This window comes from Lycium ferocissimum, chromosome 10 (genome assembly GCF_029784015.1).
Source record: "Lycium ferocissimum isolate CSIRO_LF1 chromosome 10, AGI_CSIRO_Lferr_CH_V1, whole genome shotgun sequence".
In the NCBI taxonomy this organism is placed as follows: domain Eukaryota; kingdom Viridiplantae; phylum Streptophyta; class Magnoliopsida; order Solanales; family Solanaceae; genus Lycium; species Lycium ferocissimum.
The window spans coordinates 31,979,783-32,004,906 of record NC_081351.1 but is presented as its reverse complement, the minus strand read 5'-3'; the positions used below and the strand labels follow the sequence as shown (position 1 = coordinate 32,004,906).

The 25,124-nt window shown below is 35.4% G+C and overlaps 6 protein-coding genes across 10 annotated transcripts; 4 read left to right on the top strand and 2 right to left on the bottom strand.

The window, feature by feature from the left end:
- Positions 1-493: 493 nt before the first annotated feature.
- Positions 494-2,599, top strand: LOC132033417 (F-box protein At1g47056-like). The gene has a single exon (XM_059423388.1). It carries the CDS (start codon positions 771-773, stop codon positions 2,364-2,366), a length of 1,596 nt encoding a protein of 531 aa, XP_059279371.1. The 5' UTR covers positions 494-770; the 3' UTR covers positions 2,367-2,599.
- A 152-nt stretch (positions 2,600-2,751) lies between these two features.
- LOC132033419 (cyclin-J18) lies at positions 2,752-6,654 on the top strand. Its single transcript, XM_059423393.1, has 2 exons — positions 2,752-5,858; positions 6,234-6,654. The coding sequence occupies exons 1-2, from the start codon at positions 5,502-5,504 to the stop codon at positions 6,570-6,572; spliced, it is 696 nt and encodes a 231-aa protein (XP_059279376.1). The 5' UTR covers positions 2,752-5,501; the 3' UTR covers positions 6,573-6,654.
- On the bottom strand, positions 6,545-12,107 carry LOC132033418 (mannose-P-dolichol utilization defect 1 protein homolog 2-like). 5 transcript variants are annotated; one of them, XR_009408739.1, is made up of 9 exons: positions 11,712-12,100; positions 10,705-10,858; positions 9,952-10,024; positions 9,730-9,796; positions 9,486-9,545; positions 9,218-9,278; positions 9,101-9,142; positions 8,197-8,471; positions 6,545-7,055 (listed from the first exon to the last, which is right to left on the bottom strand). XR_009408739.1 is itself a non-coding variant. In XM_059423390.1 (8 exons), the coding sequence occupies exons 1-8, from the start codon at positions 11,865-11,867 to the stop codon at positions 6,952-6,954; spliced, it is 717 nt and encodes a 238-aa protein (XP_059279373.1). In that variant the 5' UTR covers positions 11,868-12,100; the 3' UTR covers positions 6,545-6,951. The 5 variants fall into 5 exon arrangements, 3 of the variants coding, with proteins under 3 accessions (XP_059279373.1, XP_059279372.1, XP_059279375.1); XR_009408738.1 differs by having other exon boundaries at positions 9,101-9,278; positions 11,712-12,107; XM_059423390.1 differs by lacking the exon at positions 8,197-8,471.
- Positions 12,108-13,180: 1,073 nt separating this feature from the next.
- LOC132033416 (protein RER1A-like) lies at positions 13,181-18,037 on the top strand. Its single transcript, XM_059423387.1, has 3 exons — positions 13,181-13,614; positions 17,303-17,483; positions 17,602-18,037. Exons 1-3 carry the CDS (start codon positions 13,265-13,267, stop codon positions 17,653-17,655), a joined length of 585 nt encoding a protein of 194 aa, XP_059279370.1. The 5' UTR covers positions 13,181-13,264; the 3' UTR covers positions 17,656-18,037.
- Positions 18,038-20,464: 2,427 nt separating this feature from the next.
- LOC132033414 (uncharacterized) lies at positions 20,465-22,633 on the top strand. Its single transcript, XM_059423385.1, has 8 exons — positions 20,465-20,621; positions 20,772-20,901; positions 20,994-21,047; positions 21,123-21,254; positions 21,355-21,463; positions 21,647-21,688; positions 21,791-21,847; positions 22,000-22,633. The coding sequence occupies exons 1-8, from the start codon at positions 20,480-20,482 to the stop codon at positions 22,444-22,446; spliced, it is 1,113 nt and encodes a 370-aa protein (XP_059279368.1). The 5' UTR covers positions 20,465-20,479; the 3' UTR covers positions 22,447-22,633.
- Positions 22,634-22,787: 154 nt separating this feature from the next.
- On the bottom strand, positions 22,788-24,450 carry LOC132033415 (probable carbohydrate esterase At4g34215). The gene is made up of 2 exons (XM_059423386.1): positions 23,518-24,450; positions 22,788-23,111 (listed from the first exon to the last, which is right to left on the bottom strand). The coding sequence occupies exons 1-2, from the start codon at positions 24,274-24,276 to the stop codon at positions 22,863-22,865; spliced, it is 1,008 nt and encodes a 335-aa protein (XP_059279369.1). The 5' UTR covers positions 24,277-24,450; the 3' UTR covers positions 22,788-22,862.
- Between the last annotated feature and the right edge of the window lie 674 nt (positions 24,451-25,124).

Sequence of the window (25,124 nt, the reverse complement as noted above, 5' to 3'; positions counted from 1 at the left end):
CAAATAAAATATACTACAAAAACATAATATTATAATATGATTTGGTCAAATGACCTACATATTGAAAAACTAATATAAAGAAGCATAAACTCTATTGGGTGAATAATCTCCCCTAAACAAAATTCTTTAATGACTATATTGTGAATGCTATTATAAGAAGGATTCTTCAATTTATAGAGATCCAAAACCTTTTCCTCTCAAAAAAGGCCTAGTCAAATATGGAAGAGAATTATATTTTCCTTTCAAAAAAAAATAAAATGATTATAGTTATATTTTAACTTTCCTTTAAAAAAAATAAAAATAAAACTCAAATATAATAAAAAAATCAGGGCAAAATCTTCCACACTCCCCGCTTATATTGAGCCGGAGAGAGTATTTGTTCAAAGGGCAAAAATTAAAGACTCGCCCAAAATAGGGAATAAGTGCCAATGACCCTTTTCCTATTATTCTTTCACGCATTGCGTCAATTACCCCAACAGGCACGCCTACTTACAGGTAAGTCCACACGGCACGCACTTTTTGACCTCTCATTCAAACAACGGCCATTTCGTAAAAAATAATTTATAGCCTTAATACAATTTCTCACCCCTTAACAAACTTCCAGTAAATTTGAAAATTAAATCCCAACTAATTCTATTTTCAGGTCCGCTTAAATTTCCAACTTGCACCCGAAAAAGACGAGCACAAAAAACCAGTGAAATAGTAATTCTACACGCAGAAACACATACATACAGTAACCTAACCTTTTTCTTTTTCTTTTTTAGTGGTGGATGGGTCAATCAATCTCCACCGTTGCCGGAGCTCAAAATCGTAGATCTTCACCGGTGATTATTGCTTCAATGAAGAAAGAAACTGACGACATCGATGACGTCATCGTCGATTTATTCAATGATTTTGATTATTCATCTAATATACCTGATGAATGTTTAGCTTGCATTTTCCATTTCCTTACATCAGGTGACAGAAAAAGCTGTTCTTTAGTTTGTCGTCGTTGGTTACATGTCGAAGGTCAAAGTCGTCATCGTTTATCACTTAACGCACAATCTGAACTTGTAACTTTTATTCCGTTAATTTTTTCACGTTTTGATTCCGTTACGAAGTTAGCTTTGAAATGTGACCGTAGATCTGTTAGTATTGATGATGATGCGTTGGTTTTGATATCTTTAAGGTGTCGGAATTTAATGAGGTTAAAGCTTAGGTCATGTAGAGAGTTAACTGATACTGGTATGGAAGCTTTTGCTAAGAATTGTAAAGGTTTGAAGAAGTTATCATGTGGATCTTGTGCTTTTGGTGCTAAAGGAATGAATGCTGTGTTGAATAATTGTGCTTTAATGGAGGAATTGTCGGTTAAACGCTTACGTGGCATAACGGATGGGGCTGCAGCTGAGCCGATTGGTCCAGGTGTTGCTGGTGGTTCGTTACGGGTTATTTGTTTGAAGGAATTGTATAATGGACAGTGTTTTGGACCGTTGATTATTGGATCGAAGAATTTAAGGACGTTGAAGCTTTTTCGATGTTCTGGTGATTGGGATAAGATTCTTGAAGTGATTGCTGAACAAGTTGAAGGGCTTGTTGAGATCCATCTTGAGAGGCTTCAGGTGAGTGATGCTGGTCTTAGTGCTATTTCGAAATGTTTGATTCTTGAAATATTGCATTTAGTGAAAACCCCTGAATGTACTAATAATGGTTTAAAGATTGTTGCTGAAAGTTGTAAGCTTTTAAGGAAGCTTCATATTGATGGATGGAAGACTAATAGGATAAGTGATGAGGGGTTAATTGCGGTGGCTAAACATTGTCCTAATTTGCAAGAATTGGTTTTGATTGGAGTGAATCCGACGTGTGCTAGTTTGGAGAAGTTGGCTACGAATTGCTTGAATTTAGAGAGATTAGCTTTGTGTGGAAGTGAAACTGTTGGGGATCCGGAACTGTCGTGTATTGCTGCGAAATGTATTGCGTTGAGGAAATTATGTATAAAGAGTTGCCCGGTATCTGATCAGGGCATGGAAGCGCTTGCTGGTGGATGTCCAAATTTGGTGAAAGTTAAGGTTAAGAAATGTAGATTGGTGACTTCTGAAAGTGCGGATTGGTTGAGGACAACTAGGGGTTCTGTTGCTGTGAACTTGGATACACCTGAACCTGAAAATCCCGATGCAACAAGCGCCAGTGATGGTGGTGTGCCTGAAGCTGGGAATGAAAATAGACAGGTGGCTGGTCAAGTAAGAGCTGTAAATATTGCATCAAGCAGTACCGCCAGGTCAAACTCCTTTAAGGCCAGGCTAGGACTTACAACAGGAAGGAATCTGGTGGCTTGCACATTCAGAAGGTGGTCGAGCTTTGGCGGGAGTTCCAGTTCCAGAAATAACTAGAAAAAAGGAGCTGACCGAGAACAATCTTCAGCAACAACAACATCCCCAGTGTAATCTCATAAGTGGGGTCTGGGGAGGGTAGGATGTTCGCAGACCTTATCCCTACCTTTGTGGGGTAGACTGAGATCAATCTTATGCTCGAATATTCTGCTATTGAAGTTATTTGGCTTTTATTACATTTATATATTCTTGAGTTCGCATGCTGGTTAATGCAAGAACATATTTAGCCTTCATTGTTGGACCTTGTCTTTTTTGAGTTCCCCTTTTTTGCGTATGTACAATCCTAGTGATGCTATTTTTGGGCTGGTATGCTCCTTTAACGTGGAGTTCTTATCACTTCTACTGGGAGAGGACTCAACATGCTACTTTCTGAAAAAGAAAGGAAGGAAAAGGCTGTAATCCAAGGAGTTGGTGTTTTGGTTGGAATATGTGTTTACCGGTTTATGTTTTGCAAAGTTCTTCATTAAATATACCCTCCATATGAAAGATTCAATATCGTGAACACATTCTCCTTGACTCATCAGAGGCATTTGATGGGAAACTGAAAAGAATAGGAGATAATAGAAGTGCATAACTCAGACTATTGCTTTCTCTTATACACTACGATAAACACATTAAGCTAATAGAAAGTCAAGATTGTGATTCACTCGCATGTTATCAATGACGTGATTGCATCATGGAAAGATTTAAAGTCTGCACTTGGGATCAACTTTGCTGAACACGTCTTATAAAAAATCATTACTCTTACATTTACTGCTTGTTTGTTCCTCAGCTTCTACCTACTTCGTACATTTTTGTATTATATTTTGCTTCATTGGAAGCTTTAACAATTTATGAACTGGTTGTAGCATTAGCACTTTTATTTGCGAATTCTTTTGTTTAATCTTAGCTTAGAAATATGAAAAGTAAATACAATTTCCATATGTTATTGCCTTCGACTTGTCGTTTGTTTTTACAAATTCTGTCAAGATTTCTTTACTTATTCACGAATCAAATCAGATGTGCTTTGGATGTGCCCTCACCAGGAATCATTCTTGTATTTTTGGTGAATGAGGGGAATTTGACAATAGTGTGATTCACCTGGTAAATGAAGGACAATGGTGAAAAGTCGGGTTTCAATAGTCAAACCTGCACTCATACTGAAAAAGAAAGTGTGTCTCAAGGCCATGATATGCTACTATAATTCTAAAATGCCGTATAAGCCTGATTGTCTGAATCTTTCTCTATTGTCTCTCACAATGTGCTTGTGTGACTTGTGATGACATTTGGGAAAGGTGTTCAGAACTAGTGCATGGTTTTGTTTTTGTTGAGAACTAGAGTATCAGATCAAGATATTGTTTAAGGCAAGGTATCAACCTCTAGATGTTCAGTAAATAAATAGTTACAGCAGACTTTCTGGTTTTTTTTTTTGGGTGTCGAGATGCACTTCGGGACTCCTAGAAGCTCTGTGCTTTGCTTAGACAGAACTACAAGTTGTAAGTCTGGTTTTGGGGCCAAAAGTTAGTGAGCTCGTGTGTTACCATGTTGACTTAACTAGTTCAGTTCTAGTTAAGGAACTTTTGGTGACTTCATGGATTTGGAATATATTATGTCACCTGTGGGCATAGCTTGGTCTTTCTAGGGTGGAATCTTGAATACGAATGGAGATCAAGGATATGCTTATTGTAGTCAGTCATACCAGTTCTACTTTTGTTGTCCTTGAAGGTCATGATACATTCATATTCTCCTTGGGGGGATTGATTGCAATCGTTTTGCTAAATCAAATGAATGCATCAGCTAGCTTCATCAGAAAGGATGATTGAAGCTATCTAAAGCGTGAACGACTTTATTTTTGTTCTTCTGCATGTCTCTGAACTGCATGCCTGTTTTATTGGCTTCATTACGAGCTTCTGTCCTTTATTTTGGTTTCATGGTGAGCTAATTCTTTATTTCAGTTATGGCTCTGTGTGTGTGTGTGTGTTTGTTTGTGTGTAAAGGCAACTGAAAACCCTTTGGATTTGGTTCATTAAGCCGCATATTGTTGATGAGTTCATATTGTGATGGGAGAACATTACTCTTCAAAAGTGTGTAATTATCAATTCAAAGTTGCTTATCCAATTGAATGACTGCCTTATAAGTATGGTCTTGTGAAGCGTATTTTGCTGTTTTCTACATGCATAATTGTTGATGAGTTCATATTGTGATGGGAGAACATTACTCTTCGAAGTGTGTGTAATTATCAATTCAAAGTTGCTTATCCAATTGAATGACTGCCTTATAAGTATAGTCTTGTGAAGCGTATTTTGCTGTTTTCTACATGCTTTGGCTAATATTCGGTATCGAATTGTTATCTTTCGCTAGTGAAGTGTTTTTTGAATTCTTTACCATAGACAGCAGTATTATTCTGCTTCTTCGAGAATGAATCATCAGATTCTGTTATCATTATGTGTTGGTCTAACGAGCAAAACCTAATTCATCATTCAACTACTGAATCCATTTGACTGAACAGCTACGCCCATTAGTTGATTTATGACCACAGTTAGAACTTCAGTTACGGTACATGAATTGCGTACGCATTACTTTTGTGAAACTCAAGTAAAATTGAGTGACTTTCATTCTCAAAATAAAATTTAGCGACTTTCACATTACAAAAAATAGTTTAACTACTTCGATACAATAAATTGAACGCTGAATGATCCCTACATTTCAAGCTCTGAATTGTGTTATGCTCGAAGGTAGTAATTCACTATTAGTATCGATGATATATACATTAATGACGACTTGACTAGACATAGGTAGTTTCTCATTTTTGAGTTGTAAATAGCTAACATTTGAAGGTTGTGTCATAAGGCATCCCATTAAGGGCTCCAGATCTTCAAACCAACAGCTATTTGTTGTATAATTAGGCTTAAGACTTCATGTCTCAGGCTGCTAGTAAACTAGAGAGCATTAATATAGTTGTTTCTGAGTTCAATTACAAGTTATATAAAGGCCATATATGAAATGAAATTAGACTAATTGTCACCTGCGGTCGTAATGGAACCATATTTGGTGTGCTCTTGGATATTCGTTCAAGCTTAAACTAATCCCTGTGTTACACAACATTTGGTTCTTTTAGTTATTTCGTAGAACAGATTTGAGACACAGGAATCGAGAATGAAGGAGGAGGTTTGCTCTTGTTTACGAACTCGAGTAGTAGAATTCCTCATTCAATCGGCTCAGGACCTTCAAGTTTCTCCAATCGTCAAATACTCAGCACTATCACTTTTCGCCGATCGATTCTACCCATCTCTTTCCAAACCAGCAAATAACAATGCTAAAAGCTGGCTCTTACAACCATTGAGAGAAAGCAATTTGCAGCTCTTTGCACTTGCTGCAATATGGATCTCAAACAAAATCCACGATTCACCTCGCCTCAGTGTAAAATCCTTCAAGTCTTTAGCTGACATCACCATTAAAGACCAGCATTTTACAACAAAGGATTTTCTAGAAGCTGAGCTGGTGTTCATGCAGGTATTGAAATTTGAGATTAGGGCCTAGTATTCGCATAATATCTTATTCTTCAGTTTTTACTACTACCTGTTACTTCGCTTCAAGTGGCTTTGTTTGTCTTGCTATTTTGCTTTGGTTATATTTTTTTGAAAACCTCTCTACCCGAGGGAGGAGATATCACTCAATCTAAAACAACCCCTAACTTTCAAGCAGAAAGATAAATTTATGTGTAAAAATTGATTAAATTTTTAATAAATAGTAGGCATGAACCCATAACTTTAAATTAACAGGTTCAATGCTAAGAATCTTAAAAGATTGAACGCATAGAGTTTAAATTCTGAATCCGCCTCTAGTTACACTGGGTATGTTGTTGTTGTTGAGCTAATGTTGATGCAGGTATTGAAATTTGAGATCGGCACATCAAGCATTGCCTTCAGATTCTTTGAAGATCTGCTTACCAAGTTGAGTGAAGTTGCTAAAGTTGGAGAGCAATTAAGCCTTGAAGCTTGCATGGATATTATGGACTTGCTCTATGAAAAGGGGGAGGTTTCATTTTTAAATTGTTCTTCACATCATCTAGCTGCGTCAATAGTGGTTGCTGCATATGTAATCACAGTTCCAGTGCAAAAGAGTGAGTTTCCTATTGTTCTGTGGGTTAAGTTTGTTACTTCATGCAAAGAGGAGGATATTTTGGACACTGTTAGAAATATTCTAAAGCATGTGTTTGAAGCTTGAATTTCAATCAACTGTTGTTATTGTATTTCATGTAACAATTCAATTGAAGTGAAGTTGGATATGTGATCAATCCATATTTTGAACTAAGCAAATCTATGACAGATACTGATGGGAATTACATGTATAAATGAACTAATCTATTCATGGCTAAAGTATAATTGACAACTCAAAATTCAAGAAGACTAGTGTTGAAGTAAATTTGTGAGCCTATGATGAATTGATGTTAGTTCTAAATTTTGAACTAGGCAAATCTATGTTAGGTACTTTGTGGAATCACGTGGACAGACGAGCTGCAATGCTCGAGTATCATTGCAGTGAGCTTTGTAGTGCAGAAGAAACCAAGTATCAAAGCCATTCACAGCTTACGAAGATGAAATTTCTAATTTGTCTTTTTCCCTTTCTTTGGTGCTGGTGCTTGGGACAAGAGAATTTGACTCAAGATGGTACCGTTCATCACTACACCAATCACAGATCCCATGACAACTGCAACAAAATCAAAATCTGTTAGAAGGCCAGGATTGATCAAATTACAAAGATCATACAATGATAATTGATAGGATGAAAATTTGGCATCATTGCAGATAGAAAATACTTCTTACAAAAGAATAGCATTTCAAAAATCTTAAAAGATCAGTAGAAAAGCACTTTTGAGCAAATCTCCTTCTTACGATACAAAGCTTTATGATAGCACCCAATTTTTCTGATTCGGCGGTTCCATCTATGATTTATCATTCACGGACGTTGATAAGATCCATCCGAAGGATCCGTAGGATTAATTGTGGATCCAAGACAACAATGGAAAGATTTGAGTCTTAGATTTTGATTTAGTTTTCTATATTTTGTATTTCACTTGTACAGGGTATATACTTAGTCAAAATATATACAATAGAATCAGTATTCGATTCGGATAGCAATTGTATATTTCTCCTCAACTATGTATGTCCAAAATCTTTCTCATCAAAAGAAAAAACGAAAGAAAGAAAATGAATAGAGGCATATTGACTCCTATGCAGCTGGAACTCTAGTAGACCAAATTTCAGTTGCATCCCCTCCAAAACCACTCTTCCAACAGAAAAAGAAATGTAAGGAGAACTACTACTCCAATATTTTATCATTAGAGTAAGATTTTGATCAGTGACTTGAATCTGGACAAATGAATGCAAAATTAACAGATTCTGTGCTTCTTTGCTGATTTTTCACTTAAAGCGTAAAGGTGCATTTCCCAGGATCAAATTGTTCATTGTCTACTCTAGACAGTGAGCAAATGGTTCATAAAGGCCTAAAAGATAAGTTGAATGTTGAAGTGAATAAGAAGTTGAAAATAGGATGCTGGAAAGTGGAATCTAGGTAGGAATGGTGAAAAATCATCTTGTGCTCTGGAAGAGAGTTTCTACTGAGCCACATCTGTGTTCTGTGTCTATTTATTACCTTCTCGGCTGAGAGGGCACAACATGGCCTATAGAATGAAATCTTGGTCAACATTTTGGTTTCACAAATATTAAAGGCAAAAGATAAACTGGAAATGATTCCACAACTAGAGATGCAATGAAGAAATACCTAGCTAAATCCGAAGTGGTACATTGTACAATTAAGACTGGAAGTATATTATTTAAGAGTAACTTACCAAAGATGCGCATTGAGCCAAGTTGAACAAAAGTAGTCTAGATCCAAATTCCGTACTTCTTTCTATATATAATAAGTAGGTTTTTCTCCAGTTACTGTTTTCTTTTCCATTTTTGAAGCCAGCAAACTGAATATCAGAAGCTGATTCTGTTTGTATGATTATGTTGCCTTCTCGTTTCCCTCATAATCGAGTTTTTTTTGCATCAAACTCAAGCCTCCTGATCTTTTTCAAAGTTGAGCTAGAACTCTAATGTCCCAGCTTTGACCAATCTCAAGCTAAAGTCCAAAAGAAATCAGCAGGGTTAAACCAGCTTGCTTTGAAAGCTCGTATCAACTAAGAAATTCATTTTTTAGTATTTTTCAACTACCCTCTTTAATAAAGGTTAAAGGTTATTCTTTGAATCGCATTCGAGCGATTTGTTTTCATCTCAATTATAATATCCAGTCTTTAGTTTCAGACTAATGCTATGCAACAGCAATGATGAAGGGAACAAAAAGACTTAGTTCCTTTCCCCTCTGCACCACCAAACACCACTATTACAGAGGACTAAAAAGTGAGTAATATTGATCTGAAGATTATCCTAGTACAAGCTCATCTTCACAGGATTTCAATTATGTTGTCTAAAAATGTCTTTAAAACACTTGATCCACATTCTACCGTAGCAGAAAACAAATGTGACAGCAATGATGATACACCAAAGCCACTAAGTATATTGATCATGGTACTTATAGGAAAAAAATAAACATCTAGATCATGGTTATGCATTTGAAAAACTAGAATTAAGTGGAAATTAAGAATGCATCAGCTTATAGTTCGGAAATAGATAAAGGCACAATGCTTCCATATCCAGATAGCACATTGCAAACTTCTGTGGAGTTTAAGATCAAAGAAAACAAGAGCATACCACTCATTGGAGCTTTTTCTTGGAGGCTGGTAAACACTCTAACTGCAACATAGAAAGGAAAAGTGGGCGAGAACTTCATTTTGGGAAGTGCAACAAGAAGTTCAATGGTAAACTTACCCATGGAACCACCAAAGTTCATAAAAAAGGTTAAAAAGCTTAGTTCCCCAGTGCTTCTGTTCTGCTCAAACAACATTGAGGAATAAAAAAGAATTACTAAATTAAGAAGCTGTAAGAAAAGAACGGAAGTAGCAAAAATGTAACTGCATATGCAGTGATTACCGGTTGCACATCATTGCATAAATGAATGTAAGAATCAATCAGGTATGAAACTTCACGTTGACCTCATGGCAATTAAAATGAGAACCATTATGACATGAATGAATACCTGAAAATTCTTCCAGATCTGTGGAATCCTTGCAAAAAGAAAAATCGAATGCTGAGAGGCCTGAAAAGTTTTATTCCACTACAAACATGAGCAGTGGTGTACTGTTTCTGTGGACTCCATTTATCAAAGAAGAATGTATATCTTTTGGAGGGTTGTAGTCCAACAAAACAAAAAACTCTAACTGAGGTAAGGATAGCAAGGACATTTTACAGAAATGAATTATAAGTCACCATTTTCCACTTACATATAGGGCCTCAAAAAGAATGGGATCAATTTGGCCTGCCAAAACAATTGGGGCTATAGCACAATATCTGTTGATTAAAATAGGAGGAACAACAGATTCTAATTCCAATGGAAGGCTCACTTAAAATTAACAAAAGAGATCAGTTTAAATGGCCAATTTATAAGATTATATGCCTATGTCAGACCACCTTTTACGAATCCAAAGGTGGAGGAGTTAGGACACAATAATCCTCTAATCCATGTCTTTGTTCCCAAAGGCTGAGAAAAATAATAGATGATCGCAACCAAAATGACAGCTGCAACAAGTAAAAAGGCACAAGATATTAGAGATGCTGCAGTCTTGCAGACCTAAAATAAATAAATGAAAGTCTCCGCTCCACATCATAAGCTTTTGGATGAGGTAGCTCGTACAATTTAACTTAGTTTGAGGGGTATGTTGCAAAATTCAAGTACACTGCATTAACAGTTTGAACTTTTAGATGAGACACACTAAACGATTTAAGAAGAGATATGAAACTAAGAAATTGAGATATTGAAGTGCAATGGATTGAAGGTTATTTACTCTATCTACAAAGGAGTGAATAATCAAAATACCATATCATGGCATAGATTTTTTTTTATCAGTAAGGTACAACCTAGATACTTGTTCAATGGCTTAAGAAAACCATGCTACTACCAGTATCTATTCATCCAATCTCGGAAAACAAAAGTCCAACATAATGCTGTAAAGGAGCTTCAGTCATTGGCTTGAGCAGAACTGGTTAAAGGAATTAAATTGGCTGCTCAAAGAAAAAGAACCACAAAAAAGAAAGATGCATGGTAGCTAGCCTAAAAAAACCACACTAATTCTGCACTCAAACCAGTAGAACTCCAATGCAAATTTGAGAAGCTGCACCCCTCCACGCCTTCTCATCTCAACATATAAGAATAGATTATTAAATGAAGTGAGAGTGCAAGATGCATATGTTGGACATACCTTGAATCAAAAGAAAAGCATACTCTCCGAAAGCTGAAAAAGGAAGTCCTTTGTGAAGACAATATGCTAAAGCAATGGTATAACCAATTACTTCTAGCTCGAAGCTCACAACACTAAGCCCTCTAACACTTTTGTGTCGCAAAATTTTTAGTATCTGCATGAGGAAGAGAAAGAATGTGTGATACACTTAGTCCAAGCTGTAAATGCTATAGCCATTAGACATTTAAATTAGTAATAACAACCTAACCAACTTACCTTACCTACCCGTAACCCCAAAAAATATTGTGACAAATGACACTTTATAGTTCCTAAGTTGAACAAAAAAGGGATCAGAAAAATTTGTCTTTCACTGAAAATGAATAACAAGACCACAGAATCAGCACTGGACAACCCACCTACATAGTCGTTCACCAACAGAGGCGTATGTAGCCTATAAGGTTGGGGTTCAACTGAACCCCAAACTTTGGACGCGGAGCCTAAATTTATATGTAAAAAATTATTAAAATTGCAATAAATAATAGATATGAACCCCTAACTTTAAAAATATAATGGGTTCAATGCTAAAAATCTATAGATTGAACCCATAAAATTTAAACTCTGGATCCGCCTCTGTTCACCAAGATATATATTACTACTCCGGCCCTAATTTACATGACACTCTTTCCATTTTGGACTTCTCAAGTGTTTCCCATTGTTCCATTTCTATAACATTCACAGCTTTAATCAAGTTCATTGAAGTCTTCAGATTTCTTGATGTTTTCTTTATCTGATTACTTTCCAATCATCACTTTAATATTTTCTTTCACAATGTATAAGTCAAAATTTACATCATTAAATTCCATGCACATAAATGGGACAATGAATACAATGTTATCAGCTGTTAAGCTAGAATAGATTCAAGATATAGACAAAACTTAAAGCGGGTCAGAAATTAGAGATCATAAAATTATCTTCTTTAAAGTAGAACTCAAAAAACCCGAAAAAGAGTAGATTTTTCAGGAAAATACCTGAGGAAGTTTAACAGTGGTAGAGGCAGCAACAATGGCATAGCCGAGGAGCTTGGATATTAAAGGAAGCAAACAATCTTTTTCTGGGAATTCACCTTTGCTAAGGGCTGCCACTACACAACCAAAATTCATTCCAAGAAACTTGAGCTCAACCATATTTATTGATGAGATGAGATCAACACAGCTTTTTCGGTTTTATAGTGGACCTAAGGAATTGCGTTTGATTCCTTAAACAGTGTGCTGATTTCTGATCAAACATAGGTTGTCTTGTAACTCGCGTTTATGCGATTTCATGTTTGTTTTTGATAATAGGTTCAAAATAGTGCTTTAAGTAGCAGTGTTGGTCCTTTTTAACTTTGTTAAAAATGAACACTTTTGATCTCGGGTCAGATATTTACTAAATTTTGATGGTTAAATTTAATTAGATTTTTGAAAATAGAAAAAGAATTAAGGGGACTCATATTTAAAAGTACATACTTTATAGTTTATGTTATTTTTGGTCAATTTCAAAAGTTTAGAATTTTTTTTTTAGGTGCCATTTTTGTTATTCTTGGTCTAATTTTTGTGCCTGGCGTTAGTTTTTATGTTGCGATTTCTGAAATTTTGAAGGAAATTTATGATTTTTCTGGTTAAGAAAGAATTTCATAATTCTGATTATAACGTTAATAATTAGAGTTTGATAAATACTAGTATTTAACAATGACAAACGTCACGGACCAAAATTATTCAATGAATACTTAGAGACTATTTTAAATCTACAACCAATGATGAGGGACAACTTTTGTCATTTTCTTGTGCTACGTAAGTTGCATTTAGTTGCCACTTATTAATTACATATATTAAATGTAATTTGTAAGTTGCATTTTCCGAATGCTATTGTTATGACGCATCCCCTCAAATAGATATGCAATAGTTCCGAATATTTTACATCACATATAAAGAAGCTGGAGAAAGGAGGCGGAGGACAACTTCTAAGAGATGATTTATTTTAAGTTTAAAATAGAAACAAAAGTTAAAAACCCCATTATACCAGTCCTTGAAAAGGAAACTTCCTCTGTGTAAAGTACTCCCTCCGTCTCATATTATTTGACCACATTATAAAAAATATGTCTCAAATTACTTATTCATCTACAAAATTAAGATAAAATTAATTAAATCTTTCCCATCTTACACTTAGTATTAAATGTTCTTGAAAATAGTCAATATTAATTAGAATGTATTTATTGGAGAGAGATGAGTGAAAGATAGTAAAACAAAGGAGTATCTTTTATATATAATTTCTTAAGGGGTGTATAAAAAAAAAAAAGTGACCAAGTAATATGGGACGGCGGGACAATAGCAAAGAGCATCTAAGAAACACGGGCCTCTATTTTAAGTCCAAATAAAGCCCAATAAATCTGAAGCCCAAGCCCATCCAGACCTCTTCAACTTCCCCTCATTATTCTCTCCCATTTCCCATAAATTCCTAACCCCTTTCGCGGTAAATATAAATTACATAAATAAAAAAAGCATCCGAAAAAAGACAAAAAAAGTAAATAAAAATAAAAATAAAAATGAACGTCGGTGACGGAACAGTCGCCGGCGACGGCGTTTCCTCAAGCATATCCCACTTCACCTTCACGTTATCACAACGTTATCAACACCTTTTAGATAAATCAACACCACAAGTCCTTTACCGTTGGATCTTCTTCGGTTTGATCGCTTTAATCTACGCCGTACGCGTGTTTATGGTTCAAGGTTTCTATATCATAACATATGCTTTAGGAATCTATATTATACAGCTCCTTATTGCTTTCCTTTCACCACAAGTTGATCCGGAAGCTGAAGGTGGTCCTAGTCTGCCGACACGTGGCTCTGATGAGTTTCGACCTTTCGTTCGTCGCCTTCCTGAATTTAAATTCTGGTGTGACAATTTTACGTCTCTTATTTTGCTTTACTTATGAATGTTTAGATTTGTTTGATATGCTTTTGTTACGATCTAGTTTTTGAATTTTGACTTTGACTTGAATACAAATTGAATCTGATGGTTATTTTTGGTAGGGTATTGAATCTGATGGTTGTTGTTGTGAATAGATGGTTAATATTTGTTGTAATTAAGATGTGGATTGCTAGAATAGCCAGATTTATATTGTTAGCTAGGTTTTGGACATAGATTTGGTTGAAACTTGAAAACTAAAAAGAGTTTTTGAAGATGAGATGAAAAATGATTTTTGGAAGTTGAAATTGTGTTTGGATATGCATTTTACTTGAAAGAAGTTGAAACTTGGTGAGGAGAGAACTTCAAAATATTTTTTGAAAAATACTTATAGCCAAACGGGAGCTAAAGGATTCTGGAAATTATGAATGTTTAGATTTGTTTAATATGTGCCAGTTTTTCGATCTCATTTTGTAGTTTGATTATCATCTAGTTGTCTGATTTTTGACTTTGACATGAATAGAGATCAAATCTGATGGTTACTTTTGGTGGTTAATTGAATCTGATGGCTCTTATTGCCAATAGATGGTCAACATTTGCTGTAACTAAGATGTGCATTGCTAAAAGAGTCAGATTTATATTTTTAGGATTCTGGAAATTATGTTGTAAAGAAAGAAATCGCGTTTTCAAATTAGGGCCTGTTTGGCCATGAAAATTGTGAAATTTGAAAAAAGTAGTTTTTGTTTTCAAAGTGAAAAGTAATATTTGGAAATTGGAGTTGGGTTTGGCCATGAATACAAATGGGAGTTGTTTTTGAATTTTTGTGAGTGATTTAGAGTGAAAAAAGTGAAAACAACTTTTTGGTGTTTTTCAACTTTTTGAAATTTTTGGCCAAACATGATTTCCAGAATTCAACTCTGGAAAAGTAAAAAGTATTCATGGCCAAACAGCCACTAAGAATTGGTACATTTCACTGATTTTTTTTTTTTTTTTTTTTTTGGGGAATCTGCTGAGAAGTGTTGTTTGTTGATCACGTTTTTACTTATTCATGGTTATGGAAGTTGATGCTCCAGTGTGAAGAAATTGTCTTTCTGATCTGTTTGCTAGTTGCTACCCATTCCTGCCTTTACATGATGATCTAGGATCTGATAAAGAATAGAAGAATAGGAGTGGAAAGAAGGAATGCTACTTTTCTTATACTCCCTCCGTCCCAAATTAGTTGTCATGTTTCCCTTTTTGAAAGTCAATTTGACTCATTTTCGAAGCTAAATTGGATTAGATCAACTCAATATGTTATATTTAAAATTTAGATATTCAATAACTATACGATAAGTACTACAAGTTGCGACTTTTCTCATGTTAATTTGATTAAAAAATATATTTTAAAATGCTTGCCAAAGTTCACATAGTTTGACTCTTGAGAAGCGAAACATGACAACTAATATGGGACGGAGGGAGTACTATTTTGTAGTATGATCTTAGCTAAGCTTAAGACGCGGTTCTTAAAGGAATTAGCTTGAGATCAACCATTACAAAATGGGGCATCAACTTAACAACATTTTGTTTGTTTTGACCTGGGATTTCTGCATTTTTTTTTTCAATGGTGCCTTTGAACTTCAACTCTACTAATATGCAACATTGGTTGAGCCATTCAGTATTTGAAACCTACTAACTTCATCAATCCTGATTCGTGTCACATAACTAGAGGGGGCGCCCTAACAAGAGTTTCTTCATCATGCAGCATGTTATGTGTCAGATTAAGGTAGATAGCCTGGGATTTCTTATTTTCTTAGATTCTAATTGGTACAAGTTATTGGAAGAGTCTTTCAAAGCTCAAAATTATGAAAATCTATTGCATCCCTCTATAAAGAAAAAGTATGAAAATTTGATGCATCCTTATTCTGCCCTAGAACTCCTTGCCTAGCTATTATGGATCTAATATTCATGTGATGGCAGGATAATAGTATCACAATTATCTGTTTTGTACCGCCTAAATAACTTTGATAGATAGAAAAATCATACTTATTTAAAAAAAAAAAGTGAAAAAAGATAGAAAACTCATGTATTGTTACCATTCTAAAAAAAATAAAATAAAAAAAATTCATGTATTGTTACTGATAAAAAAAATCAAGTGTTGATTGCACCGAGTATGACGCTTAAGGCCTTAAGCAATACACATGGGCTTGGTTAGGTCTGTTTACTGAGTTGGCTATAATGTCATTTGTTTTACTCATCAAATGTACTTGTTGCCCACCATATAATTTTTTAAAAAAAAAATCCTTGTGTTGCCTACCATATTATCAAGATGTTTTTTTATAATTTGAATGTCTAGGTTAGTAAGTACCATTTTCATTTAAAAAAAAAACAAAGAACAAAGAAGAAGAAACAAAGAAAAGAAGATTTGAATGACTAGGGATGAGGTTTCTTTCTTGCAACATGCCTTTTTACTGGAGTTGAATTTAAGTTGCGTCACTAGGATAAATGCTTATTAGCATGAGGTGATCTAATGTGGAAGTTCTTTGATCATATAGGATAATTTGAGTGATTTTATTTGGAAGCTCCCTTGCTATACGGGACAACTTATCCTAATCAGTAATAATTATAGATAGGATTCAAGAAGTGTATTCCTGATCATGGAATTATGTTGGTCCATTACTGCTAGTAGGTTTTATTAGTATTTTAAGCGTTTATGGTACAATTTTGACTATGTTTTCAGTGAGGCAGGTACCATAGCCCTTGGCTTTTATTTTATGATTTGTGGCCATCCGTGATGGTCAGAGTTTCGGTCTATCATTGTAAATTTCTGCAGGTTGAAAATGTCCCAGTCCGAAGTGTCCATGTTTCAAAATCGTCTCATGTTTCTCAAAAGTATTCAGCATGTCTGAAAAAAAAAAAAAAAAGTAAACTTGGTGACCAGCTTCTGACCAGACATGCTGATGCACCGAGTCCACTTGGTCCCCAACCTTGTCTCCCAGTAATTGTTCCTGATCTTGATGCTTGTAATAGTTTTAGTAGCTGGGATGAATTTGAATTTAGGACCTTGAGCTTGTGATATGCTTTAGCCAGTGCTTGGGAAGAGCATACTCCTTCTACCCTTTCTCCTTTACCCTCTTCTTAGGTACCTGAATTTCTTTATTTTACAAGATGTTTAGGTGCTTTGTTTTTTTTAAATGATGGTGGTGTCCGGGCCAGCTTGAGCGTGCCCACCAAGGCAGATTTGAATCCTAATCTCCAAGGTTTGCCCCTACTTCATTGACCACTAGCCCACACCCTTGGGTGCAAGTGTGTGGCATATGGTTGGGGATTCCCATTCTAGTTGCTCACTTAATCATATAACAGAACAACTTCACCTACTTCATTGACCACTAGCCCATACCCTTGGGTACAAGTGTGTGGCATATGGTTGGGGATTCCCATTCTAGTTGCTCACTTAATCATATAACAGAACAACTTCACCTACTTCATTGACCACTAGCCCATACCCTTGGGTACAAGTGTGTGGCATATGGTTGGGGATTCCCATTCTAGTTGCTCACTTAATCATGTAACAGAACAACTTCATTGTGCACTTCATATATGTGCCTATACTTCTGTTAGTCGCAGTCATCATCCAATTTTTGTTGGCAATATCAGCTTCTTAATCAGTAGTTTGGCATAATTTACTTTTCCTTGACAGGTACTCACTAACAAAAGCAGTCTGCATTGCTTTTGTGTTGACATTCTTCAGTGCCTTTGATGTGCCTGTATTTTGGCCAATTTTATTATTCTATTGGTTGGTGCTGTTCGTTTCAACAATGAAGAGGCAAATAATGCACATGGTCAAATATAAATATGTTCCTTTCACATTCGGCAAGCAGGTACATATAAAGTCTAGCTCTAATTACATTGGTATCTTTTTACATTGTCCAAGCCTCCATTATCTCTGTACTTTAGCCGTAATATTTTGAAAATGATTGGAAATACTTCTTTCTACAGCGTTATGGGAAGAAAGTGCCATCTAGTGATGAGAGAAGTGCTTCCAAACCTTGAAGTTCGAAGCAGATTGGGCGTTTTTTGGTGGGGAATGAATTTGTTTTAGCTACAAACTTTCCTGGATAGCTGTATTTTTCACCGGATAGGTTTCTGAGCTTGGGTTATGCCATTGAATATATAATTATCGATGAATTCTTAGATTATAAAACTTAGATCTCCTAGAAGCTGCCACGTATCTTGATTCTTTCATTAATGGGTACGCTAGTCCCTGGATGTAATATTCATATTCTGAGCTCATTCTTGAACCACTCTTATTAAATTCTAGCTTAGTAGATGCTAGCAGGTTGCATATCCCTGTGCTGGAGTTCTTTTGACAATTGTCAACTGCTGCATATTGATTTTTGCCAATAAATTGTCATGCACCCTAGAGCAGTGAAAACTAATCTTTCGAAGGGTGGAAGGCCCTACTTCCATGAATTGTTTTATCCCATTTCTGTTTTCGATTTCCTGCTTCTAGAAAGATTTGCTTGATAACTATTGGACTGCTGGTCGAAATCTGTGTCAGTGAAACGAAAGTGAAATCTGCCATTATGATGGAAAGGGATATCTAAGCATAGTGGGTTGAGTTTTACTGTTGGAGATTAGAATCAATTTAAGGGCAGTAATAGAGGTCGTTATTGGAATCTTCTATCCTGACAGATAAGGAAGGTAGGGCAATTATTATGGGAGAGGCTTGGACAGTCACAAATTCATGTCCTTTTAAAAGCTGAATAGCCTCTTTTCCAACCCAATTTGTAATTTTCAAGTCTTTAGACCTGCCTTCCAGGGAACGCACATTTTGGGGCCTAGTTATGTTGTTGCCCCTCGGAGTTTCAGATTTCATATATAAAACTTCATGACAGTGGTAAAGTTGATGTTTTTGAATTTTACCCCATTTATAAGGTACGTAGGGGTCATTGGATTATTTATGCAGTGTACCCACCTATAGTATTAAACACCACCACCAACCGTTGAGGACACCCGGTGAGTATTCAATTTATAGCAAACAATATGATATTAGAATATACATTGCATACTTAAATTTTTAATGCGACACTGAACACTTCTTGGTCGCTAACTTTCACTCAGTTTTCTCATGCAGACTCGTGATTGACTAACTCCCTAAGATAAAATTGAGCAAATTAATTACAGATAAAAATACAAGCATGATGGTTTAGAAATAAGTCAAAAATCTAATTGTAAACTTGAGCAGACTGGATAATATTTGATCTACATAGGCATCCATCCAACCCATTATGATTTGTGTGTAAATTTGGTACTTTCTCAGACAGTACATAACATTATTGTAGAAGGGTGTTTAAAGAAGCATTGTCTGTACAATGATGCAATGTAAACAATGAATGGTTGCATTTAAAAGGGGAAAGGGGTCACTTTCAGCCAATTCATTATAGACGTAGTGTCACTTACTCGAGAAGATTGGTGGAGGACCACCATTTATTGGGCTGACCCTATCCAAGTGCAAATCTTGGGAATCTTTTGGTTCTCTTTTTAGGGGTTGCCAATTTATCCAAATGATTTGGTGATTATTAATCCGAAGGGGTTTTGTTTGCTGATTATTAATCCGAAAAGGGGTTTTGTTTTGTGAGCAGAGTTCAATATGTAGGGTTTGACTTAAATTATAGGGTGAAAATATTAGTGCAGAACGGTAGAGACAAGGGTTTCAACTGTGCTATATTAGCGGCAAGGTTCACAGAATAACGGATAAAACGTCTTTATAATCACGTGATAAGCAAAGGGAAAAAAGTGATAGCTATATCAGATTAGAAAATGTACAGTACACATCTTAGGGCGTTGCCTAGCGGTCAAGGAGTGAAAATCATTGTAGACCAATGTTTAGATTTGAGTAAATGTTGGGTGATTTTTTTCCGATCTGCTTAACATTATGGACAAAGTTATCTGTGCTAATAGGCATCAATATGACAATTAATGTGTGCGCAAGCTGAGACCACTGTGAAAAAAATGTGGAATAAAATGAACAAGGGGATTAGACAAAGTTATCAGCTACATGTGCGTGGGAGCTAATAGGCATCAATATGACAATTAATGTGCGCGCAAGCTGAGACCACTGTGAAAAAAATGTGGAATAAAATGAACAAGGGAATTGCAGTACGAGAGGGCTCTCAACTTTGGAGATGAATAAAATGCTCTATTGGCATTAAAAATAAAAACAAAAAGGGTACGAGAGTGCAGGTTTGTGATCTTTAATTAAGCGAACACAAAGTTGGTTAAGGATTCATAATTATGAACTCAGACCATGCAACTTCTAACATGCTAAGTAATAGTGGCACATAACAGTTTACTTAATAACCCGAAACTCTAACCACTATAACATAAAAAGTAATAGTAAAGCTTATTTGAATGATAATGCACTTGTTATATTTGATCTCTCTTCAAAAGTGAAGGACGCCATTTTTAGTTATTAGTTCGAATTTAGTGGTGGAACTAAGATTTTCACCTATGGGATTAAAAAATATGAAGAAGTAAATACACAAAGAAACATCTACGATATATACATAAAAAAAAAAAATTAAATCCTGTATATACACTGTAGATTTTCGCTGAGGGGGTTCATCCCTACCTAGCTTCGCCCTGAGTTCGATCAAAAAAATGGCAGAATAACAGTGTGAGCCTATCATATTCTCTGGTACCAAACTCAGTTTACATTTTACTGAAGTTATTCATGCCAAGTCTACTCTGACATAACCAACAATGTTATTCATTGTAGTGTTCATAGGGTCGGAGAAGGGTCGCACTCGAGGTGTGTAATGTAAACAACCTACTTTGACACACACATCACTGACTAATTCCACTACTTAAACCCATGACCTGGAAGTCACACGGAGACAATTTTAATATTGCTCCAAGGTTTCCTGAACAACTTTATTATTGCTCCGACGCTTTGCCAACCAAACCAAATAAATTTTGCCCTTTACTTATGTATAAAAAAAAACAAGAAAACTGTGGTAAGGAATGTCACACTTAAATTCATCAGTTTCCTTCACACACTTCCCACAGTCATATATTAAAGGCATTAAAAGTCATATTTTTCTCTCTACAAATTATATTGTGATTTGGAGTAACACTGTGCAGCTTATGTTCTTTTTGTTTTCTAGAAAAAATGGAAGGTGGACTTCCCATGCTAAATTGTCTACTACAGCACACACTTAGAAGTCTCTGTACTTGCTCTGAGTGGGTCTATGCTGTTTTCTGGAGAATTGTCCCCAGAAACTATCCTCCACCTAAGTAAGCAAAATATTTATTTAACCTGGCAATTAACATTGCTAATTACACAAGATGAATATATCATACTAAATTGTTTTTTACTTTTGTTGCAGATGGGATCATGGAGGAAGCTTGCTTGATCGCGCTAAAGGAAACAAGAGAAATTGGTATTGACCTAATGTATGGTATTAAAAGTATGTTTTGTAATCTTTTATGGACTATTTATTTACATTTCATTTCAGGATTCTTGTTTGGGAAGATGGTTTCTGTGACTTTTATGAATGTGAAAGATCCAAAAGGGAATATGGGAGGATAAAGTTTGGTCCTGACATCTTCTTCAAAATGTCTCATGAGGTTTATTCTTTTGGTGAAGGGTGAGATTTTGTGTTCTTCTTTTTCACTTTCATTTTGTAAGAAGAATAAGTTGCAGTTCCCTAAGCAAAGTATGACTAAACCTTTTAATAAATTTTGAAGATTGGTGGGCAAAGTTGCAGCAGATAATAGTCACAGATGGGTGTTTAAAGATGCCTCAAATGAAAAAGATTCAAGCTTTATTTGCTCATGGAATCTGTCCATTGAACCTGTAAGCACCACGAAGACCTCATTCCTTCCTTGCCAGAGGCGAATTCAAGATTTGAGCTTTTGAAATTATGAGTTCAAAATTTAAATATTTATTGAAACTTTAGTGATTTTTCACATATATATGTACATTCCCTTCAAAAAATTAATATTTGTTGCATCTCCATATTTGCCTTTTTTTTGCCAGCAACCAAGAGCCTGGGGAGTTCAGTTTAATTCAGGCATTCAGGTACTGAAAGTTCAGTTAATGACAAAATAGAATTGTTCCCATTGTTTCATCATTTTTCGTTTTCAAAGATGATAATTTATGAAGTTTCTGTTTTTTGGGCAGACTATTGCAATTATATCTCTTAGGGAAGGCATCATTCAGCTTGGCTCATTTAATAAGGTGTCTCTTATCTCTTACTTACCGCTATTTATTCCTTCTTAACGCTACTTAATCCTACTTAATACTACCATTTAATTCTACTATTTTTTGCTTATTCTTCATTTTTGGAGGTATTCATGTGCTTTCACTGATAACTGATTCACTACTTATAGGTTCTTGAAGATCTCAATCTAGTAGTAAGCATTCAGAGGAAATTCAGCTACCTCCAAAGCATACCAGGCATTTATGCAATTCAGAGACCTTTTCCACCAATCCAACATCCATACAGTTACAAGGCAAACAATGTCAATCTAGTTAATGAGACAGACTATGGAATGGACGATAAACACCAGCTAATTGGGTCTAAAAGACTTCTTGGTGATCGATTAATTCACGAGTTTCCAGTCAAGTCCATCAATTTAGGTGATAATAGCCCACAAAGCATGGCTAGTCTACCTCTGTGGTCGATGTCTGCAACAGCACCGTCTTGTTATGCTAATGCAGTACATGACATGAATACTTTTCGCGACAGAGTTATGAGGAACACTACAAGCAAGAATGTCAAGGCTAATGGATTAAATCATTTAAAGTTTGGGACAGCCAATGAAGATGGAAAATAAGGTAGTTGAAGTAGCTCCAAATCCAAATTAATTGCATTTTAGTAACATACTGCAAAAGGTCTTTAAGTATATATGGGGCATTGTTCAAGTGTACAGAGGGACCGTTTGCTGGTTGTTAGCTTAACTTGGCAACAATGTACTGAGTAATTTGTTTACATGATAATGACATACTAGTAATCTTTAGCAATTTGTTCTGCTCGCGTTATTATTGTTGTTCAGATTTACTTGTATTATCGACCATACATTCAGAATTGGATTGTAGATTGCTGCAGACTTGGTAATTTGAGCATGACGCTGGCTGTAGCTAAAGGAGGTGGAATAGAAACACAACCGAAGATTTTGATTTCTAATAATTTAGTACCATAAGTAATAATCTAAACAACAACCAAAAAAAAAAAGTGGATAGGTACTACTAGCTACTTCATATGATAAGTCTTGTTTGAATTAAATGTTACAGATTGAAATTTAGCGTTGAGAAAAGCCTGAGCCATCATATTACCAAGTTGGACTTGGGCTTGGGTTGTGAGATGAATACCATCCGAACCCACTGGTAGACCATTAGCATCCACCTTTATTACATTTGGGAGTTCAATATCCATCTGTGCTTGTCTCACTACATGCACAAATTTTCCTACAAACGGCGGTTTTGGATAATGTAGAACTACCTGCAAAAAAGAAAAGAAAAAAGAACTTGAAAGAAAACACTAGTACAAGGTTTTCAAATTAGCAGGAGTAGTACAAGTGAGTTATCCTGCTATAAAATTTGGGATTAAATCTATTTTGTGTTTGGTTGAGGGTATTAGTTAAAATCATGATAAATTTTATACTACAATCATGGGATTATCTTATCCCGTACAAAAAGGTGAGCTAGACAATCCTGGATTTAAACCCAGAATAATCAGGTTTTAAACTAAACAACCAATAATAATTACTCCTATTAAAGCTAAGAATTTGTCCAAAAGCATGTATAGGTTCATGAAAGGTTGCAACTTGCAACTATTATGACTGAATGAAACCTAGCACATCAATCAAAAGAATGAAAAAAATTAAAGTTTGTATAATATAGTTTACCACAAGAACAGGAAGCAGAGGAGAATTCAAGTCGGTACGTATGTCTTGAATAAACTTTATAAATTTGGATTTATAATATCTTGCAGTGTACTTATACTTTGAATCACTCTCACCATGATACCACAATAATCCTCTAATAGTCCCTCCATCTCTACGAGCAACCTTAGCTTTTGTTAACAATTGATCATAAGGCAAATTCCCACGAATCCATGCATGAATTCCAGTACCTGACCTAGAACATGGCACTAATCCAATAACCCCAAAATTTGGATCTTGTTTAAGAATTGCATTAGCAAATGCCATTCCAGGACCAATTCCACAATTATGAAGACAATCAACCCCGTAATTAAGGGGTTCATGTGCAATTTCCCACTTCATATTTACCCGCAATCGAAGAATATTATCTGGATTAGGTTGACATTCGCGAGGTATAATACCATCCCAAGAGAAGTTGTGTACACCTCCTTGACCTGCCATGTTGCTTTGTCCAGCTAATATGAATATTTGTTTGTTTAATTTGTCAGTGCTCCGATTTGTAAGCAGATGATCTTGATTGTTACGACTGCTAATCCACCTTAAGTAAAGTAGAGCCGATATAAACATCAAGATTAACAAAATTTCTTCGGTTGCATTTTGTAAGTTCTTCTTCAGTTTGAACATAGTCTTCAACCTCATTTTCGATATTGTCGTACACTCGTACTTGTCCACTTCTTGTGGTAGACGAAGCAATAATCGCCAGATATTAATTAGAATACCCATAATTGGACAAAGAAAAAAGAAAAATGGGATAACTTAATAGAATTAATTGTGTTACTTGTTCCATCTATTACAATGAATTAAACAAGAAAACCAGGTGCATTAATATAGACTTTGAGATAATTGAGATTATCAATGACATTTAAGAGGAGAATACAAGTGATGCTTGTGCATCAATATTTCGGTACTTCCTGATCATGTTGAAAATGCTACTATTGAGCTTGATTTCTTATTTCGGAAAGATCTCAAGGTGAGAAATTGCCTAACTTGGCAGGTTCAAACAGATACATCATGAATGGAATTAGTGCATGAACCATAAAATTGCTGACTTAAAGAAGATGTTTGTTTCTTCTATTTTGTAACTTGTGAGATTAGATTGAATGTCCTACATACAACTATCTTCTTTTTTTCGTTTAATAAAACTGGCTAACTTGGTGGCTAAAAATCAAGAATTATATTTTTTAGATGGAGCAATATGCTGATCTTTCTAAGAGGCTGTGAAACTGAAATTTATACTATATGTTACTAGATTTTAGCAAGGAATTACCACAATCACTATTGTAAACTTTTACTCTCTCCATTCTAAAAAGATTGTCTTCCTTTCCTTTTTAGTCTGTCCCAAAAAGATTGGCATCTTTCTATATTTAGAAATAATTTAACTTTATGAGATGATTTACGGCCACACAAATATCTAAGGCTTGTTTTGGACCATACATTTCAAAAGTCTTCCTTTATTTCTTAAACTTTGTCTTTCAAGTCAAACTAAGACAATCTTTTTGGGACGAAGGGATTAACTTTGTCGTTGTACTTGTACATATGGTCAAGAGTTATATGGTATTAGTCGCCACTGG

Excerpts from the sequence above, each read along its gene's own strand:
- LOC132033418 (XM_059423389.1), bottom strand. The coding sequence starts at position 11,867 with ATGGTTGAGCTCAAGTTTCTTGGAATGAATTTTGGTTGTGTAGTGGCA. Across the intron at positions 9,546-9,729 it reads TTCTTTTTGAGGCCCTATAT|GCCTCTCAGCATTCGATTTT; the intron begins GTAAGTGGAAAA and ends AAAACTTTTCAG. Across the intron at positions 7,056-9,100 it reads AGAAAAAGCTCCAATGAGTG|TTGTCATGGGATCTGTGATT; the intron begins GTATGCTCTTGT and ends ATTTTGTTGCAG.
- LOC132033416 (XM_059423387.1), top strand. The coding sequence starts at position 13,265 with ATGAACGTCGGTGACGGAACAGTCGCCGGCGACGGCGTTTCCTCAAGC. Across the intron at positions 13,615-17,302 it reads CTTCCTGAATTTAAATTCTG|GTACTCACTAACAAAAGCAG; the intron begins GTGTGACAATTT and ends TTTCCTTGACAG. Across the intron at positions 17,484-17,601 it reads CTTTCACATTCGGCAAGCAG|CGTTATGGGAAGAAAGTGCC; the intron begins GTACATATAAAG and ends TTCTTTCTACAG.
- LOC132033415 (XM_059423386.1), bottom strand. The coding sequence starts at position 24,276 with ATGGGTATTCTAATTAATATCTGGCGATTATTGCTTCGTCTACCACAA. Across the intron at positions 23,112-23,517 it reads CTCTGCTTCCTGTTCTTGTG|GTAGTTCTACATTATCCAAA; the intron begins GTAAACTATATT and ends TCTTTTTTGCAG.
- LOC132033414 (XM_059423385.1), top strand. The coding sequence starts at position 20,480 with ATGACCTGGAAGTCACACGGAGACAATTTTAATATTGCTCCAAGGTTT. Across the intron at positions 21,255-21,354 it reads GTTTATTCTTTTGGTGAAGG|ATTGGTGGGCAAAGTTGCAG; the intron begins GTGAGATTTTGT and ends TAAATTTTGAAG. Across the intron at positions 21,689-21,790 it reads AGTTTAATTCAGGCATTCAG|ACTATTGCAATTATATCTCT; the intron begins GTACTGAAAGTT and ends TTTTTTGGGCAG.
- LOC132033419 (XM_059423393.1), top strand. The coding sequence starts at position 5,502 with ATGAAGGAGGAGGTTTGCTCTTGTTTACGAACTCGAGTAGTAGAATTC. Across the intron at positions 5,859-6,233 it reads CTGAGCTGGTGTTCATGCAG|GTATTGAAATTTGAGATCGG; the intron begins GTATTGAAATTT and ends ATGTTGATGCAG.
- LOC132033417 (XM_059423388.1), top strand. The coding sequence starts at position 771 with ATGGGTCAATCAATCTCCACCGTTGCCGGAGCTCAAAATCGTAGATCT.